The 17,187-nt window shown below is 38.1% G+C and overlaps 2 protein-coding genes across 7 annotated transcripts in view; both read left to right on the forward strand.

Moving 5' to 3' along the window:
* Window positions 1-61: 61 nt before the first annotated feature.
* LOC127637934 (calcitonin gene-related peptide-like) lies at window positions 62-6,741 on the forward strand. 4 transcript variants are annotated; one of them, XM_052119203.1, is made up of 5 exons: window positions 62-137; window positions 3,040-3,165; window positions 4,402-4,493; window positions 4,607-4,738; window positions 5,286-6,220. In XM_052119203.1, the coding sequence occupies exons 2-5, from the start codon at window positions 3,160-3,162 to the stop codon at window positions 5,473-5,475; spliced, it is 420 nt and encodes a 139-aa protein (XP_051975163.1). In that variant the 5' UTR covers window positions 62-137; window positions 3,040-3,159; the 3' UTR covers window positions 5,476-6,220. The 4 variants fall into 4 exon arrangements, with proteins under 4 accessions (XP_051975163.1, XP_051975166.1, XP_051975165.1 ...); XM_052119206.1 differs by lacking the exon at window positions 62-137 and adding an exon at window positions 6,382-6,741 and having other exon boundaries at window positions 2,073-3,165; window positions 6,087-6,258; XM_052119205.1 differs by lacking the exons at window positions 62-137; window positions 3,040-3,165 and adding an exon at window positions 3,951-4,041.
* Window positions 6,742-11,552: 4,811 nt separating this feature from the next.
* The window catches only part of LOC127637921 (protein inscuteable homolog), a 296,421-nt gene continuing 290,786 nt past the window's right edge, over window positions 11,553-17,187 (forward strand). For all 3 annotated transcript variants that reach the window (XM_052119175.1, XM_052119176.1, XM_052119177.1), the window contains exon 1: window positions 11,553-12,103. The gene's annotated coding sequence lies outside the window, so the exon portion shown is untranslated. The remainder of the gene's footprint in view (window positions 12,104-17,187) is intronic.

Consider the following 17,187-nt stretch of genomic DNA (forward strand, 5'->3'; position numbering starts at 1 on the left):
TTGGAATTCAACATCAGAATGTCCTGAAACATTGTAGTTCACACCTTGAGAAGGTGTCCTCCCCATCTGAGGTAAAATTGGTCTGTGGAAGCTAGGACTTTTATTTTTATGATTTTCTGAATGTGTACACAACAAAGGTAATTTATGAGTTTTTGGGGGGGGGTTCTTATTTTGGACTTCAATATATCATGCAGTGACAGGTTGTGAGGTGTGCTAAAATCTTTCTTTCTTTCGTTCTGTCTTCCTTTCTTTCTGACAGACAGACAGACAGACAGAATAAATGAATGCATGTGAAATTGCCTTAGCAGGAATTAGCTTGTTTTAGTTCTGACGGTCATACCGCAATAACCAGTGTATACGCGCAGCACGAAATATAGGTGCGGCTAGTTTGACCGCTCATTTCGAAGTGGCGGCTGGCTTGACCGCAGTTAGAAAATTGCAGTGTGTTATGGAGCCAGAAATACGACAAAACAATTAGAATTTGAATTGTGTAAATCTGAATTAGAGACTTTTGAATTATAAGTGTGATTTTGCCAAATTTAATATTACGTTGTATTTTAAATAGGTTTGAATTAGATTTTTTTAAACTCCAATCCTGGACATTTCATATTTAACCAAATTGAATTGTTTTTTTAATGGCACAATTTAATAAATATGTATTTTCAAACAACAAATTTTTGGTTCTGAATTCTTACACTGTAAATATTCCGTTTTAAAAAATACAGCTTCAAGTTTTCAAGATGAAGAAGAAATTCAGAACACCAAATTCAATATTATAAAATTCAGTTCTACAGAAAGTGGGTCAGAGGTCAAGCTTCCGTGTTCCACAGGGAAGAGTAGAGGGTCTTGGAAAAGTCGAACATAGCATTTTGGCCAGTTACAGGTCAAGGTGCAATAATTGTCTGGCGTGAGCGTGATCCAAAAGGTTGCCATTCTGACCATGAAGTGGTTTTTAAACTTTTATGAGTTATATTTTTATGGTTAGCACATTCTCAGCACATGAGACATTTGTCTAAGCGGTCTCTGGTATTTTTTTTAGTATAAATTATATTTAGTATGAAAGTATGCGTAAGAGTAAGCATCACATATAACTCAATAATGAATGTAATTCTGCTTCATTCTGTGATCCAACATCAGATCCAAGTCGGATGTTATTTCAAACACTTGTTGGTGTTTGTAAGTGCGTTTTGAGCTCAAGACATGAACATCACGAATGATCATTCAGATGTGTGTGATTTAGCAGGCATGATTACATTATACGATTAATTTCATGCAAATTGTAGGCTTATTGTAAGGCATTTAATGGCTAATTTACGCACCGAAGTCTAACAAATGTTACAAACACAGGATGACTGTCATTCTTGGAGGGTGCACATCCCTATTGATGTTTAGTCATAATGCCATTTATTTTAGTTTGACTGTCAGAATCATTTTAAACGGAACATTTCACGTGTTCTTGTCATAAATCTTCAAAGCTGCAAAATAAGTTTAAACAAGTAGCATAAAAAGGTTCGATTTTGGGTAATGTTGATTATTGTTAATAATAAGAATGTAAAAATGTATAAGCCTTTTTACTGTTTCATAATTTTATTCATCATTATGGTCACCATAACGATGCACCCTCTACTCTTCCCTGTGGAACACGGAAGCTTGACCTCTGACCCACTTTTTTGAATTTGGTGTTCTGAATTTCTTCTTCATCTTGAAAACTTGAAGCTGTATTTTTTAAAACGGAATATTTACAGTGTAAGAATTCAGAACCAAAAATGTGCTGTTTGAAAATAATTTTTTATTAAATTGTGCCATAAAAAAAAAAATTCAATTTGGTTAAATATGAAATGTCCAGGATTGGAGTTTAAAAAATTCTAATTCAAATCTATTTAAAATACAACGTAATATTACATTTGGCAAAAATCACACTTATAATTCAAATTCAAAAGTCTATAATTCAGATTTACACAATTCAAATTCAAATTGTTTTGTAGTATTTCTGGCTCCATAGTGTGTACGCAGCTTAATGCCGGCGTTTAAAAGCTTAATACGGCAATACAAAACACGTGATTTCTGACCCTCTTGGCTTTCCATAGAATATCTCATCTGGCGGTCGTAAAAGCAGTCACACACTATGATGCTAAATTTCAGACACTGGCCAAATTTCGTCGGAAGCTGAAGATCATTGCAAAGGCTATTAATCGGCAGTCTGTGAACATGTCACACTGAACGTTGGGAGATTGCCAATTTTGAACTGCGAAGAGAGAAATCCTTTAGGATTCCCGAAATATGTCTCCGACGTCAGAATCGTGGCCAAAATCGTACAGTGTGCACCTGCCTGCAGGTTTATCAGTGTCGTTGCCATGCACGGGACCAGTGCTTCAAACTCTCAAGTGCAGTTGAGAAAGTTGATAGTACAGTGGCACTGATGACAGCTTTCAGTCAAGGCAACACCCCTTAAATGTTCGTGCAGCACGCATTTATTAACATGAGTGTTTCAACATGTGGTGAGGTGGACTGTCTGCGACTGAGACTCGTTTGAGACGCTGTTTACATTTGTTGTCCCATACCCAAACGCTTTCCCTCCATCCCTAATGTGAGTGTGTTAGCCAGTCTAAGCACTTTTATTTGTAAATCGTTGTCTTGGTCTCTAAAGTTAATGAAGTGTAAAAAACATTCACATATTTTCGAGTACATGGCTTGGCATTTAACCGGCGTATTAAATTACAGACATAAATTACCAGTGCGAGTAATGTATTGTCAGCTTACAAAACAGTGTATAATTTATTTGTGTGTTTTGTTTCTAGATCAGACAGTTATTGCGTTCACTTCTCATTCTCACCTCACCCCACTACTGATCATGCCCACTTGGAGTGCATCTTTTAAAAATGTGTTGAGAACTCATCTGTGCTTAAACAGGGGGTGTTGTGACCCTTTAAATATGAATCCGTTTCTCACCCACACTAATCATATCATTTCTGAAGGTTTGAATTAAACCACTGGAGTCTTATGAATTACTGTTGTGTTGCCTTTATGTGATTTTTGGAGCTTCCAATGGCCTGGCCACCATTCACTTGCATTGTGAGGAACTACAGAGCTTAGATATCCTTCTAAAAGTCGTAATATGTGTTCAGCAGAAGAAAGAAAGTCTTACACATCTGGGATGGCATGAGGGTGAGTAAATGATGAGAGAATGTTCAGTTTTGAGTGAACTACCCATTCAATCATTTCAAGGAAGTTAATCTAATATATTAATTTGATTATCTAACAGTGAACAACCTCCGTCATCAGTTTGCTATTACTTACTGATTAGTTAATCATGTTTCCATATTAATTAATTGTTGTAACTAAAGTGTTAATGTATCTACTAATTTGTCCTGCATCAATACCTGCATATTTTTACCAATCAATGATGGACCATTATATTAAATATTAATATGGCAACATGGTTAGTTTAGTCTAGCTCCACTAAGGTTCCCACTAAAATAGAAAAACTACTTGTTTTACTTTCATCATTCATCATAAAATTGCTGTCTGGTGTTCTATTATAGGACAATGATGGTTTGACAGAAATTAATTCTGAGGTAATGTCTTGTAGTGTACTTTTCTCACCAGCAGATGGTGGCACTAACCAGATCTGCGTTGATTCCTTTAGAGCCCATTGAAGAGACTGCAGTCTCTCACATGGGCATTAATTCATTTTAGATAATTGAATGACTTGAATGTAGATGCAAATGCTGATATCAAAAAGTTCAAATTACAGTTAAGTTTAGTGAATGGAGCACTTAGTGGCTGAACAATAACGTCATAGTAAATGTTTAGACTTTATCTGTGCACTGGAGCCATGGAAAAGAAGCTTATTGGATGCCTGGTGCCTATCTGTCTGATGATTGGACGATGCAAGATCATTAAACACCTACACAGATAATACATTATTTCTCATGGTCAATATATATAGGGGCTTGAACATTGTAGCTGCACACAGAAGAATCTTCTTATAGTTCAGAGAATCGATATTTTTTATTGAGCAGGAAGGCGTAAACGTACAAGGTGAGGTAAGACTTCTGAAAACTTGTGCTCCCTTTGGATATGGGAGTATCGACTTACATGTTTGGCTCGATTGGGTTGATGGGGTGCAGGAGGAAGGTTTTGTTGCTTACCTCTACTAATGTCTAAGAATTTGAGAGAGAAAGAGAGAGGTTTATATTTGTTTTGAAGAATTTTGATGAAGTGAGAGACCAAAATAAATGGAAAGAGATCTGTCAGAGAGGAGGAAAACCACTCTTTATGTGAAGAAATTCTGAACAGGTCTAAATCAGAAATGGTTTAAATGAAAAGCAATGTAATTTTAACTTGGTTGTATGTACATAATTGAACCTTTCCATTAAAATGTAATTTTTATTGTCACAGGGTACCATGTATATGTTGAAGATCTCTGCCTTCCTTGTCGCTTATGCTGTAGTCGTGTGCCAGATGTGCAAATCAAATGCTGCCCCAGCGAGGTACATTTCTACCATATTTGTCCTTCTATTTGTCACTGAAATGAGCTCATGGTTTATGCGTTACACTCTGGAGGCTCAATCAATCAAGATTTTTGTGTAATATTTGTCTTTAGAGCTGGTTCCGAATCTCTGACAGACAGACTCATGCTCATGGATTATGAAACTCAGCGATTATTGAGCGCTATAGTCAAAAATGTAGTGCAGATGACAGCAGAGGAACTGGAACCAACAAATGATGAAAACAGGTACAGATTCAGCATTATTCAGGAGTTTTTATTTTTTTTTTTTCAATTAGGAAAAGACTGTTTATTTCTATACAATCAACTCCTGTGTTTCATTCTGCAAGAGGTGGAATCAAAGTAGATGCTATACACAGTGAATAATGAAGTTAGTTAAGTAAGGAGGTATGGAGATTTGTGTCAGTCTTTCTGCACGGATGAATTTGAATAATGCTGTTAAACCCTGTTTGCTTGCCAAAGCCCCTTTTATGGAAATGTTCTAACAACAACAACAGCATGTCAATCTTTAATTTCAATGGAATGTCTGCATGTTAACTCCAAATGTTTTGTTTTTCTAGTTTTACCTCTGAAAATTATTTAGCATATGATGCAGAGCATGTTATATTAAAAACCCCTCAAAAGCAAGCATGTTTCTTTCTTAACCTGTTCTCAATATGAAAAGAACTCTTAAGTAAGAATGCGTCTGCATGCAGTGAAGGGCTCTATACTAACAGTGGTGTGAATGCAGAACGATGCATGTCAGTGATGTGTGCATGTGTGTTTCTCCTGACAGCCGGGGCAGGTTCCTGTCCAAGCGTTGCTCCAATCTCAGCACCTGCGTGCTGGGAAAACTCTCCCAGGAGCTGCACAAATTACAAACGTTCCCGCAGACGGACGTGGGCGCCGGTACACCCGGCAAGAAACGCAGCCTGCTCGAAGGCAATCAGTTTACGAGCTATGAAGAAACATTTAACAGCATCTAACTTTCTGTATTCTGCATTCCCCTTGCATGTGGATTCTACCTGCTTTACTGATTGCACACAAACGTCTGGTTGCATTGCTCTTTTTTTCTTTTGGCATATATATATATATATATATATATATATATATATATATATATATATATGCATCCACTTTACATTTCTTCCATATATAATGAAAAATGCTAATTCTGGGGCATTTTTTGGTGCATTTTACACATGACTCTTGAATAACTGAATATCTGTATTATACAGGCAACATCCACTGATAATAATCACATTTAAAATGGAATGATTTCCTTCATGTGTTTTCAGTTCAATAAATTTATTTTTATATCAGTAAACTCCTTTTTGTCTACTTAATACTTTAAATAAAATTTATTTTATTTGTGTTTATACACATTAATATTAAGTTCATCTACAAAAAAAACCCATCATGATTTCTACAGGTAAGACATCAGACACATCTGTGAATGTGATAAAATGATAAGGTAGATTGTTAATGTAGTAAATATCATAGTTATATAAATATGCTTTGTTGAATGCATAATATTTTTATGGACGTTAATTCTGCAAGCTCCCTTCTGATCTCCTGTCTGTCTTTGTAAAAGTAGCATTACGGCACAGAAGCGAGCGTGTAATACGGCCACCTGTGTCACTCACCGTCTGGCAGACTTCCTGAGCCGCTCCGGTGGAATCGGCAACAACAACTTCATCCCGACCAACGTGGGCGCTAAAGCATTCGGCCGTCGCAGGAGAAAACCTCAGATGTGAGCAGTCATGCAGGTGTGCTCAATAAACCTCTCAGATTCTCTCCCGTATTACCCATTGAATCCTACAAATCATGTCATGTAAGCATAAGTAATACTTAGTAGACATGAATTTCTGATTGTCTCTTTTCTATTTCAGCACTGAATCTGAGGCCAAAACCTGTATCACTTTCAGTCTGAGACAATGGGATAACCAGAAAAACAGATATCACTTTTCCAGTTAATAACAATATCCTCAGCAATGATGATTTTCATGACATTTGTTTTTTTACACTCAACAGAGAATTCTAAAAATGCACTTCTGCACTTATGTTATGTATCCCATATGTATTGACAGAGAAATATATAGATTTTTATATGAAAAAAAATCAGATTAATAAAGACATCAGTGTTTATTCTCCATCTCTGTGGGGTCAAAATAAATCCAGCCTTAGAAAGACAACTGCTTTGTACCGTGCCTTGATGTAAAAAACTTTTGTGTCATTTATGCTTAAAGAAACTCCTGATAATAAATATAAGAAAGTTCAGTCATTGACATGGTGATTGATATAAATGTCAAGATGAAATGTATTTTAGATACAGATGAGTGAAGATTAGTGTTTTTCTTGACACACAAAGGGACACATGCCATGACTTCATAGTTTCATATACATTATATTTGTGAATGCATTTTGGTAGACAAAGGCGTAAGCAAACAAAATTTAGTTTCGATCATATCAAGGGATCAGGTTCAGCTTTATGAACAAACACAATAAGCATGAGCTCTATGGTTTCCTGTGGGACTTTATTTAGCATCATTCCCAGTGCCTGAATTGATGCCGGTCTTATGGGGGGTCTTAATCTCTTGAGGTTTTGAGTTGGGTTTGATTGGGGGGTGCTGCGCTTTGTGGTATTTAGGGGCAGAGTTGGTGTTCAGGTTGATAACAACTGGTATTACAACAGAGCATGCATGCATTAACAATTACTACAGAACGAATTAACAAATGATTTTTCATACATGACAAAGGATGTCCTTTTTCAAATTATTATTTCTTAAATGAACCTTACAGGCAGCACCACATCAATCCTGATGGAGCTCCACTAATAAACTAATAATATATTGATTTCACTTTATACTTCCATTTGCATTAACAAACATATTCTTTAGTTAGGCCTAATTTTTTACAGATTAGTAGATAGTTCATCAGCATTTAAATATTTCAAACTTTCATAACATTCATAATAACTATGTTCATATAGCTTCAGTTTTAACTGTCTAGTAAGCATTGTATAATGCTTAATGGTTCATTCATGAAAGTTATACATACAATATTAACATATTTTTTATGACATAAACTACCACAAAGAAGCAGTTCTGCGTCTGTATAGGCTGTTTTTTTTTTCATTATTTTTTATGATTTTTCTGTGAAAATATAGATCAGTGGTTCCCAAACTTTTTACGCTGAAGCCCTCACTACTTAAATATAAGTCTACACATACAGTAAATCACCGCCATGCATGCGCGCTCTCTCTCCTCGTGCTTTATGTGTTTGCTTGTGTGCGCGCGCGCGCACAATTTTAATGCGAGAGCACTATCATCGATGGTCCTGAGAAATGCAAAATATGTTTTTTATATACCAAATTTTTTTTGGGTAACGTGCATTGCCACGGATTTTGCATAATCATGATATACTTGATACATTTCTAGCAGTTTACATTTCTATTATATATTGACACAGAGCCATGCAGCTCCTTTAAGAGGTTTTTACGGTCTTGCAGTGCGTGGTTATGGTGTTATTGAATTTTCATGACAATTTAAGATCCAAGAAAACAAAACCCACAAGCACTTGTCCACGCGACAGCCAGCAGAATAAAAGCACTCGTTAGACGCAGAATACTGCAAATTTGGCGTCATCCTCACGCAGTTGTGCAAAGAGGCTGTTATTTGTAGAGTGATTTTGAGGTTACGTTGACGTTGAGTTAGACGAGGACGCTTGACATGCCGTTTACCTTTATCACGCATATTATGGATTCGCGCATTTTTTTAATTTTTATATTATTAATTTAATACATTTTAGAATAGCGCGTGTAAGCGCGAGATTAATCCGTCATTATTCAAAACACAGTCCGTAATTTTGACACATAAAAATCTTCACACGGCATATCTCTCCAGGTCTCTGCATGCGCATGAAAGAGAGGGAGAGGACAACGTTTGCAGCCATGGACAATAAGCTGCTTTTAATGCAAAAATAATTAACACGCCTCTTTAAAGAGAATTTGGTAATACTTTCAACACAGATGTAGCACAGTTTATCATCATAACAGAGTATCTGCAAGTTAAAAAAAAACTGTTGTCCAATGTCTGTTATTTTTTGCCCACTCTAACCTTTTCTTTTTGTTTTAATGTTTCAATAGAGGCTTTTTCTTCACAATTTCTCTTCTCATTACTGTTGTAAATGAAACTGGTGTTGAGCATGTAGAATTCAATGAAGCTGTCAGCTGAGGATATGTGAGACATCTAATTCTCAAACTAGAGACTCTGATGTTATCTTCTTGTTTAGTTGTACATCTGGTCTTCCACATCTCTTTCTGTAGTGTACACCATTGTATGAAATCTTCAGTTTTTTGGCAATGTCAAGCATTGTATAGCCTTCGTTCCTCAAAACAATGATTGACTGATGAGTTTCTAGAGAAAGCCATTTCTTTTTTTGTTGTTGCCATTTTTAACCTAATATTGACCTTAAGACATGGCAGTCTAGTGCATACTGTAGCACTAGACTGTAACTCAAAAACAAACACAAAGACAATGTTAAACTTCATTTAATGAACCAAATTGCTTTCAACTGTGTTTGATATAATGGCAAGGGATTTTCTAGTACCAAATTAGCAATTTAGCATGATTACTCAAGGATAATGTGTTGGAGTGATGGTTGCTGGAAACGGGGCCTGTCTAGATTTGATCAAAAATGACTTTTTTCAAACAGTGATGGTGCTGTTTTTTTACATCAGTAATGTACTGACTATAATTTGTGATCAGTTAAATGCCACTTTGGTGAATTAAAGTACCCATTTCCTTCTGAAATAGTTAAATCTGTACATTATTTCAAACTTTTGGCCGCCAGTGTACATGTACCAATGTTTACCAATTAGAGATCGACAGATATTGGATTGTGCGGATAAGATAATAATGTTTTAAAAGACAGGCAATACTGTTTTTATCTGTCGATAGATTTAAAAACTGATTGCCGATACGGTGTAAAAAAAAATGTCTTAGTCTGTGACGGGGTGGGCCAGAGAATGGGCTACATGAGCCCAAATTGAATCAAATAAACATGCCAGATAATTGAAATAAAATATGCACTCGTACAATCATCAACAATGTATTAAAATACAAATACCTTAAAGCAAACATATGTCAACACTAGATCAATAGCGATTGCTTGTTTTAAAATGTGAAACTGCTGGAAACTTAGTATCACAAGCTCTCCGCGTGCTTGAAGAATGTAACTTTGAAGCATGCACTGCACACATTTATTTCATTAAATCATAGTGTTTTAAGGTAGGAATAATAATCACATTAGGCCATATGATATTAAATTAAATGATAATTAAGAGTTTAGTTATACGATTTAAGATATTTAAGGACCCACAGGAACCCTGATTCACATCATCACAAATCTGCACTGAAAACTGTTTTAATTGTCTAGAAGATTAACACAATGGCCCTAAATTACAACAAATAAAATAAAATGTTTTCATTCATTCAAGAATAACAATAATTGTTATTTACATCTATTTGATATTATAACCATATTATCATGTACTTATCCTGTTATAATAGCTTCCTATTTCCTTTGTTGTCACAAGTCGGAATTTGATGTGGAGTTTCGCTGACCTTAGATAATTATTCAAGTCATGGATTTATGTTCATTGTTTAACATGTTAAACTTGCCAATTGAATTCAAGATCTAACATTAATTATGTAATACCGTCATCCTCCCAACAGGTGGCAGAGTGAATCTCATCTATTTTTAAATATAAATCTCTGATCATTTGATATTTTAGATATCAAATTATGATAATTGTCATGATAATACAAGAAAAGAAAAGACTTAAAACAATGGGTATTACTTAATTGTTGAGTCAAGACACACACAAGGGTTGTCAACTGTCCTGTATTTGCTGGGGTGGCCCATATATTTGCTGAAATTAAGATGTCCCATACGGGACACCAATTGTCCTGTATTTAAGTGGAAATAAGTGTTATTTCACACCTCTCCTCAACAACACATGATTTGTCTAATTCATGTCTGTAACACAAACAGTGTAGGAGTTACACATTGAAATTTAAAGCTGAAGTGTATCATTTCTGAAATGGCATTGCATAAATAATCCCTATTTTCAAAACAAATTCAGTAAACCCCCCCCCCCCCCAGAGTCACACTTTAAGGGTGAAATTATCCTACAATTTATATTTATAGTTTACTCTGCATATAAAGAATATTAAGAAAGAATTTTAACACTGAAAAAATTATACATATCAACTTAATAACGGTTTGGGGTTTGTTCAAATAACTGAACCTACAGTACATGCTGTATGCGCAATAGGAGTCATGCCTTCAAATTATATTTAGTTATTTTTCAAATTTGATTTAGAAACATAAAAGACAGCAGCAGTAGGGAAAGTTTCTTAAATTTGGTGTCATAAACTTTAGTTCTTGTGGTTAATGGTAATTTACTGCATTTTGGAATACAGAGCCCATTATATAACCTGAAATTATGGCCATTATTTCACTCAAATTTATTTTTCACCATCTTTCCATGGTCTCCATGCAATTCATTTGGACAAACTCAGTTGTGGAGAAACTCTTGCGGTATTCACATGGAAAGTTTGCTCAGAAGATTGTGTCTCACTCGAAACCAGGGATCTTTTTTTCTCCTTCTGGGTTTTCAAACATTTTCAGCAATGTTCCTCCTGAGCCAATGAAGAGAGTGTCCTTAATAGTGAACAGCTGTTTGTCGTTTAATAATTGCAGTTGAATATAAAATGTTACAGAGTGAGTAAGGAACTCCTTTACTAATGGCTTGAGTCACTAGTCACAATGTTTTGTTATTTTCAACACAACATAAATTTTTTTCTGTAGTGAGAATATAAACACTCATTCTTTAATATTCTTTCTGATAAGCCAAGAAAAATTTCAATGTGCTTTTGGCCTGATGAATTGGCCTCCTTGTGCTGACTTTTGTTTTCATAGGCTTTTTTTCCATGGTGAAATCAGATACCCTGGAAGTTTAATGGTAAAAGTCTAGGAATAACCTCACCCAGACAGCTCCTCCCAAAATAGCCCATCTTCTGAGATTCTACGAAAAACACTTTCATGTCAAATTCTTTCCCATCACAGCAGCAGCTCTGCCGTCTAGCTCTCCTAACTGGTTTCCCCATCGTCTGCTACCTCTCTCATTCCTCCCCTATTCCACATCTGGAATCCAGGCCCACATTTATTTATGCGACTTGGGTTGTTTTTCAGGGAGTTTAAAGTTCTCTCCAGTGTACTGTTGGCAGCCAGGCTTCATCCGATGAAGTCTACAATTACATTTTACCATAGCCGGTCACTCTGAAATTACATGTTTGACCACAGAATGTCTTGAAAAGCACAGCCTCATAAGGCAGACAGAAATAGACTGGTTTCGTGTCAACTTGGACTTTAGCCCAGCTGAAACTATGCTGCTTGACTGATGAGGAGATTCACTGGGCTCATTTCAGACTGCAGCTGCATCTACTGAGTTCCAGATCTCCAGTTAGCATCACGGTGTGAAGATATCAGCTATCAATATGTGGCTCTTCACTTGATAGGACGTGCAAACTTTTGGAAACTACTGTGGTAAGTCTTTCCCATATATAAACTTTATTGAAAAAGCTGGTTTTCTTGTCGCACTGATCTGTGTAGAATAAAGGGTGCTAGTAAATCATTTAGTTGATTGCTAAAGAAAAAAAATTATAATAAAATAAAATCGCAGGGAGTTTATTCTTTGGCACTCTTGCCTTTGGATGACTCTCTGGGGGGGGGGGGGATTTTTAAGGGGTCAAATCAATGCGTTGTGTGAAAAGTGCTAGTAATTCTTACTTGACATGATTCGGATCAGAATGTGTTTACAGAGGTAGAACCGTTTTTCTTCTAATTACTTTAAACTCTCCATGGCTGATTGCACCTTTCAAACTAAAATGTCAAGGACATATACTTTGAAGATTTACTGTATGTGTCAGAATGATTTGGTTGTATTATTACCCTGCTCCAGAGATGTGCTGACTTTCAAAATCTGCCTGCTATTGTAGAGCTGATGGGTGTGTTTATGTGGAGCATCAAACATGTGGACACTGCGACCACTAATAACAGAGTTGAAGGAGTGTAACCATTTAATGGGCATCTAGAGACACAAATGTCTCCAGTACCTCAAACAAATGCATGTGTGGATTTAAAGGGCTCAGGGATACGGTTACTACACTCAGTCTACCCAGAAAGACTCTTTGTTCAGCAGAGTCAGGCCTCAAGTCAAGGTCACTCATATAGTCTCGCAGTCAGCATTTTTCTTTAAATGCATATTGGAGGGTTACAGTTAATTACAAATAACAAAAAAAGCAATAAAAAAATCAATCAATTCGTAAGCATTTTTAGCCAATCTGTAAACGGACTACTTCGTGAATTGTGGGTGGGGGAAGCGTGTCAAGGGAATAGCATCGTTTTCATGCATGGAAACTTGGGCCACATGAATTTGTGGAAATGTGTCAAACAAATGAAAGAACAAATAAGTCTAATTTGAGCTTCTGCTTTGCGCTATACCAGACATTAGTCTGGCCTTCCATCAGTATGGAGTTATCAGCTGCAATGGTGTTCAGGACTACTGAATCTAAAGCAATAACTCAAACAAGGATGGAAAAAAAGAAAATTACACAAAAGGTAGATTGCAAATATAACAGTATTTAGTCAATTATGGATTGCTATTGTAGGGTTTCTTGGTTCAGGTTTGGGTAATGTACAATTAATATTAATGATTGTAATCAATGATTAATCATACGGTTTGAACTAGATACCAATACATTCTAAATTGCCCCAAAACAGGGGTTATATAGCCCAAAAGTCTGCTTCAGATATAGATAATTAAACACAACGAATTATAATTAATTAGGAATATACATCATATGCAGACAGGCTGTATTAATTTTCAGAACACCTTAATGGAATTAACCCGTACCGCAACCAATCAGTTCGTCCACTGAACCACTTTGCTCGACACTCTTGATCAATTCTCCAGAAGGTTTATTCTTAGTATAAGCTTACTTAATCAAAGCACGTTAACTTACTTTGATAATATCAGCTTGTAGCTTTAGATCGCACATTAAAGAGGCTTTGCTTTATGACCAACAAACACAGACAATCAAGCGTATAATTGGGTTTAATACAAGGAACTAGGATATATCACAAACTTAACAAACGTAGAACACATTTAACATAGAACAAACAATGTAAAACAGTCAGGAAAATAAAGAGATTACAGGGATAGCACACTTGTTACAACAGTTAAACCTTAAGAGCCAGCAAGGGAATTACACACTTTAATGCATTTGAATTTAGATGGAATAATACTTGCAAAATGGACCTTTGTGTCACTGAACAAGACTGCGTGTGTGCGTGAATGTCCTCGTTGCGTTCGTGAGATGGAGGATTTCTCTTGGTGGTTCTCGAGCGTGGATAGCTCGCAGGAAGTTCAAAGCATCTTAGGAGTAATGGTTGAAACTGAGAGAGAGTCCTTTCACCCGGAGGATATCGGACTGCTCCAAAAACGTAGAGTGTTGAGCTTTGTCCGAAGACAAGAAAAAGACTGAGATAAACGCCAAATAAAACAAAAGACATGTCTGACGAGAGTTTGAAGAGAAGTTGAAGAAAACTTGAAGAGGTTCAGAAGAGAAAGCAAGAGGACAAGAGAGGACAAAGAGAGGGTGATTCCACACCAGATCCTGACTTTTAAGGTAGGAAGGTCATGCCTCCTTTGGGAGGAATGACCCAATGAGGCTCCTCAGTTTTGGCGCGAGAAGGTTCCCTTTGTCTTGTCAAGGCTCGCCATTTGCCTAATTTACAACAGGGTCTGGATGTGGTTTGAATCACTCAAAAGATGGTAAAACATAGCAGAATACATTTTAATGTAACCATATATATATATTCAGCTAGGGCGAGTCGTAAGGTTTAATTTGATACCAAGAAACTTGTATTTGGTACACTTAAAAGTGAGTATATACTCTTAGATTCTTTATATAAGCCCTCAGAGTTTAACTACACAACTAAACAATCTTAACTAGTTTGATATAACAGCAGAAATACCCAAGCATACGGGAATAAAACATATTTCCTTAAAATTAAGCCATTTCTTGGTTTTAAATGAAAGGAACGTGTGTGTCTAAGAAAATATCACATTCCTTTCTCATCTAAGGAGGGGGGTGTGGGGAGAGAAACAGTGTGTGGGGGGTTTAGGACCCTTGCAAGAATGTGTGCATTGCATTCAGCATTAATGAGTTCATGATTTTCCGTTCATACTCTACACTATGGATCTGATTTGTGGAACTAGTCAACATTTGAGCCTGTTTAAATGCACACAGATACAATGATTACTCCTAAAATTATTATTATTATTTTTTTTTAAATCGGACAAAGCAAGAAAACCGTGTTACATGAGGTTTGAAAAAAAAATAAAAAATCTCGCTATTCCCTGAATAAGAATTATTTTGTACAGAATTCTCCATAAATACTGTTAGCTTCACAAAGCAGCAAACTGTCTTTTGGTTAGCTAAGCTAACATCACAGTTGTAGGCTTTTGATAGTGTCCCGATTCCCTTGTTGTCTGCCCTGTGTTTCACTAGTCTTTGTCAAAAACTACACTTCCCACAATTCCCGGCCCTCATCACTGCCAGCCCTGTGTCATTGTTCTCACCTGATTGTCGTTTGTTATCATCATGTCTCCTGTGTATTTAAACCCTGCTGTTTCTCCACTCCTTGTCGATCGTTGAATGTGTATGTTTCAGATGTTACCTTTGCCCGTCGTGGATGTTTCCCCAGCCTGTTTATTCTTTTGATGTTTTTTCGTGTTTTGGTTTCGTTTTCCCACCGTGGATGTTTCATTTGTTCCTGTTTGTTTTGTCCTCACTCTGCTTAATAATAAAGAACCCGCAGTTAGATCCCCACTCCTCGTCTGCCCTCTGCATCCCTAAGAGAACAATCGACTACAAATGGATCTAGCGGTTCAACAGGCGAACTACAAATTCCTCTGCCTCAAACAAGAGGCCCGTCCGGTGGAAGACCACATCCACGATTTCCTCGAGCTGGCGAGTGTCGCGGACTTCCCGGACTCCTCCCTGGTGGTCTTTTTCCGGGGCAACCTGAGCAGTTCGCTCAAGGAGCAGTTGCCTCCGGCGACGCGCGGCTGGACACTCCGCGACTTCGTGGAGGAGACTCTGCTGGCATGCAGCTCGCCACTCACTGTGGCCGTTGTTGAGGAGGATCCTGCCTCTCCTCCCACAGTGGTGACCCTCCAGTTGTCCATGGCTTGTCCTTTCACGCCTGCCCCACCTGCCAGAAAGCCAACCCCCACGCCTGCCTTGGTCAACGAGCCAGTGCTGCCAACTTCGTCCACCCGGAGGAGGAGGAGAAGAAAGGTTTCTGCTCCCCAGCTCACGCCTGCCATGGTCTGCGAGCCAGAGCCCACGCCTGCCACGGTCTGCGAGCCAGAGCCCACGCCTGCCACGGTCAGCGAGCCTGAGCCCACGCCAGCCACGGTCAGCGAGCCTGAGCCCATGCCAGCCACGGTCAGCGAGCCTGAGTCCACGCCAGCCACAGTCAACGATCCAGCGTTGCCGGTCTCGTCCGCCCGGAGGAGGAGGAGAAAAGGAAAGGTCTCTGCTCACCAGCCTCCGCCTACCACGGCCAACCAGCCAATGCCTGCAGCCCCCGAACGTTAGTGAGCCAGCGCCTGTAGCCTCGACCATCCCAGAGCCAGCGCCTGTAGCCTCGACCATCGCAGAGCCAGCGCCTGTAGCCCCGACCGTCCCAGAGCCAGAGCCAGTAGCCTTGACCGTCCCAGAGCCAGCGCCTGTAGCCTCGACCATCCCAGAGCCAGCGCCAGTAGCCTTGACCGTCCCAGAGCCAGTGCCAATAGCCATGACCGTCCAAGAGCCAGCGCATCTCAAGCCTCCCCGGGCTCCACCTCTCGAGCCATCCAGGGCTCTGCCTCTAGAGCCATCCAGGGTTCCGCCCCCCTCACTCCTTGGACGATTTTAGTTTTTTGGGTATTCCTTTTTTTTTAAGAGTGTCTGGAAGCCACTCCTTTGAGGGGGGGTTATGTCACGATTCCCTTGTTGTCTTCCCTGTGTTTCACTAGTCTTTGTCAAAAACTACACTTCCCACAATTCCCGGCCCTCATCACTGCCAGCCCTGTGTCATTGTTCTCACCTGATTGTCGTTTGTTATCATCATGTCTCCTGTGTATTTAAACCCTGCTGTTTCTCCACTCCTTGTCGATCGTTGAATGTGTATGTTTCACTGAATGTCAATGTTTCAGATGTTTCTATGTTACCTTTGCCCGTCGTGGATGTTTCCCCAGCCTGTTTATTCTTTTGATGTTTTTTCGGGTTTTGGTTTCGTTTTCCCACCGTGGATGTTTCATTTGTTCCTGTTTGTTTTGTCCTCACTCTGCTTAATAATGAAGAACCCGCAGTTAGATCCCCACTCCTCGTCTGCCCTCGTCTGCATTCCTAACAGATAGCCTTAAAGGTGTCATGCATTGCATTTATTTTTATAATGTTCATTAAGGTCCACTTATTATGTTAGTAAGATTTTTTATAAAACAATAGTCATAATTTAGATATAATTGTCAATTTTCTATTCTGTTTTTGGCCCTCTGATAATTTTTTTTGGGTCAT

Source organism: Xyrauchen texanus, chromosome 46 (assembly GCF_025860055.1).
Source record: "Xyrauchen texanus isolate HMW12.3.18 chromosome 46, RBS_HiC_50CHRs, whole genome shotgun sequence".
Taxonomy (NCBI): domain Eukaryota; kingdom Metazoa; phylum Chordata; class Actinopteri; order Cypriniformes; family Catostomidae; genus Xyrauchen; species Xyrauchen texanus.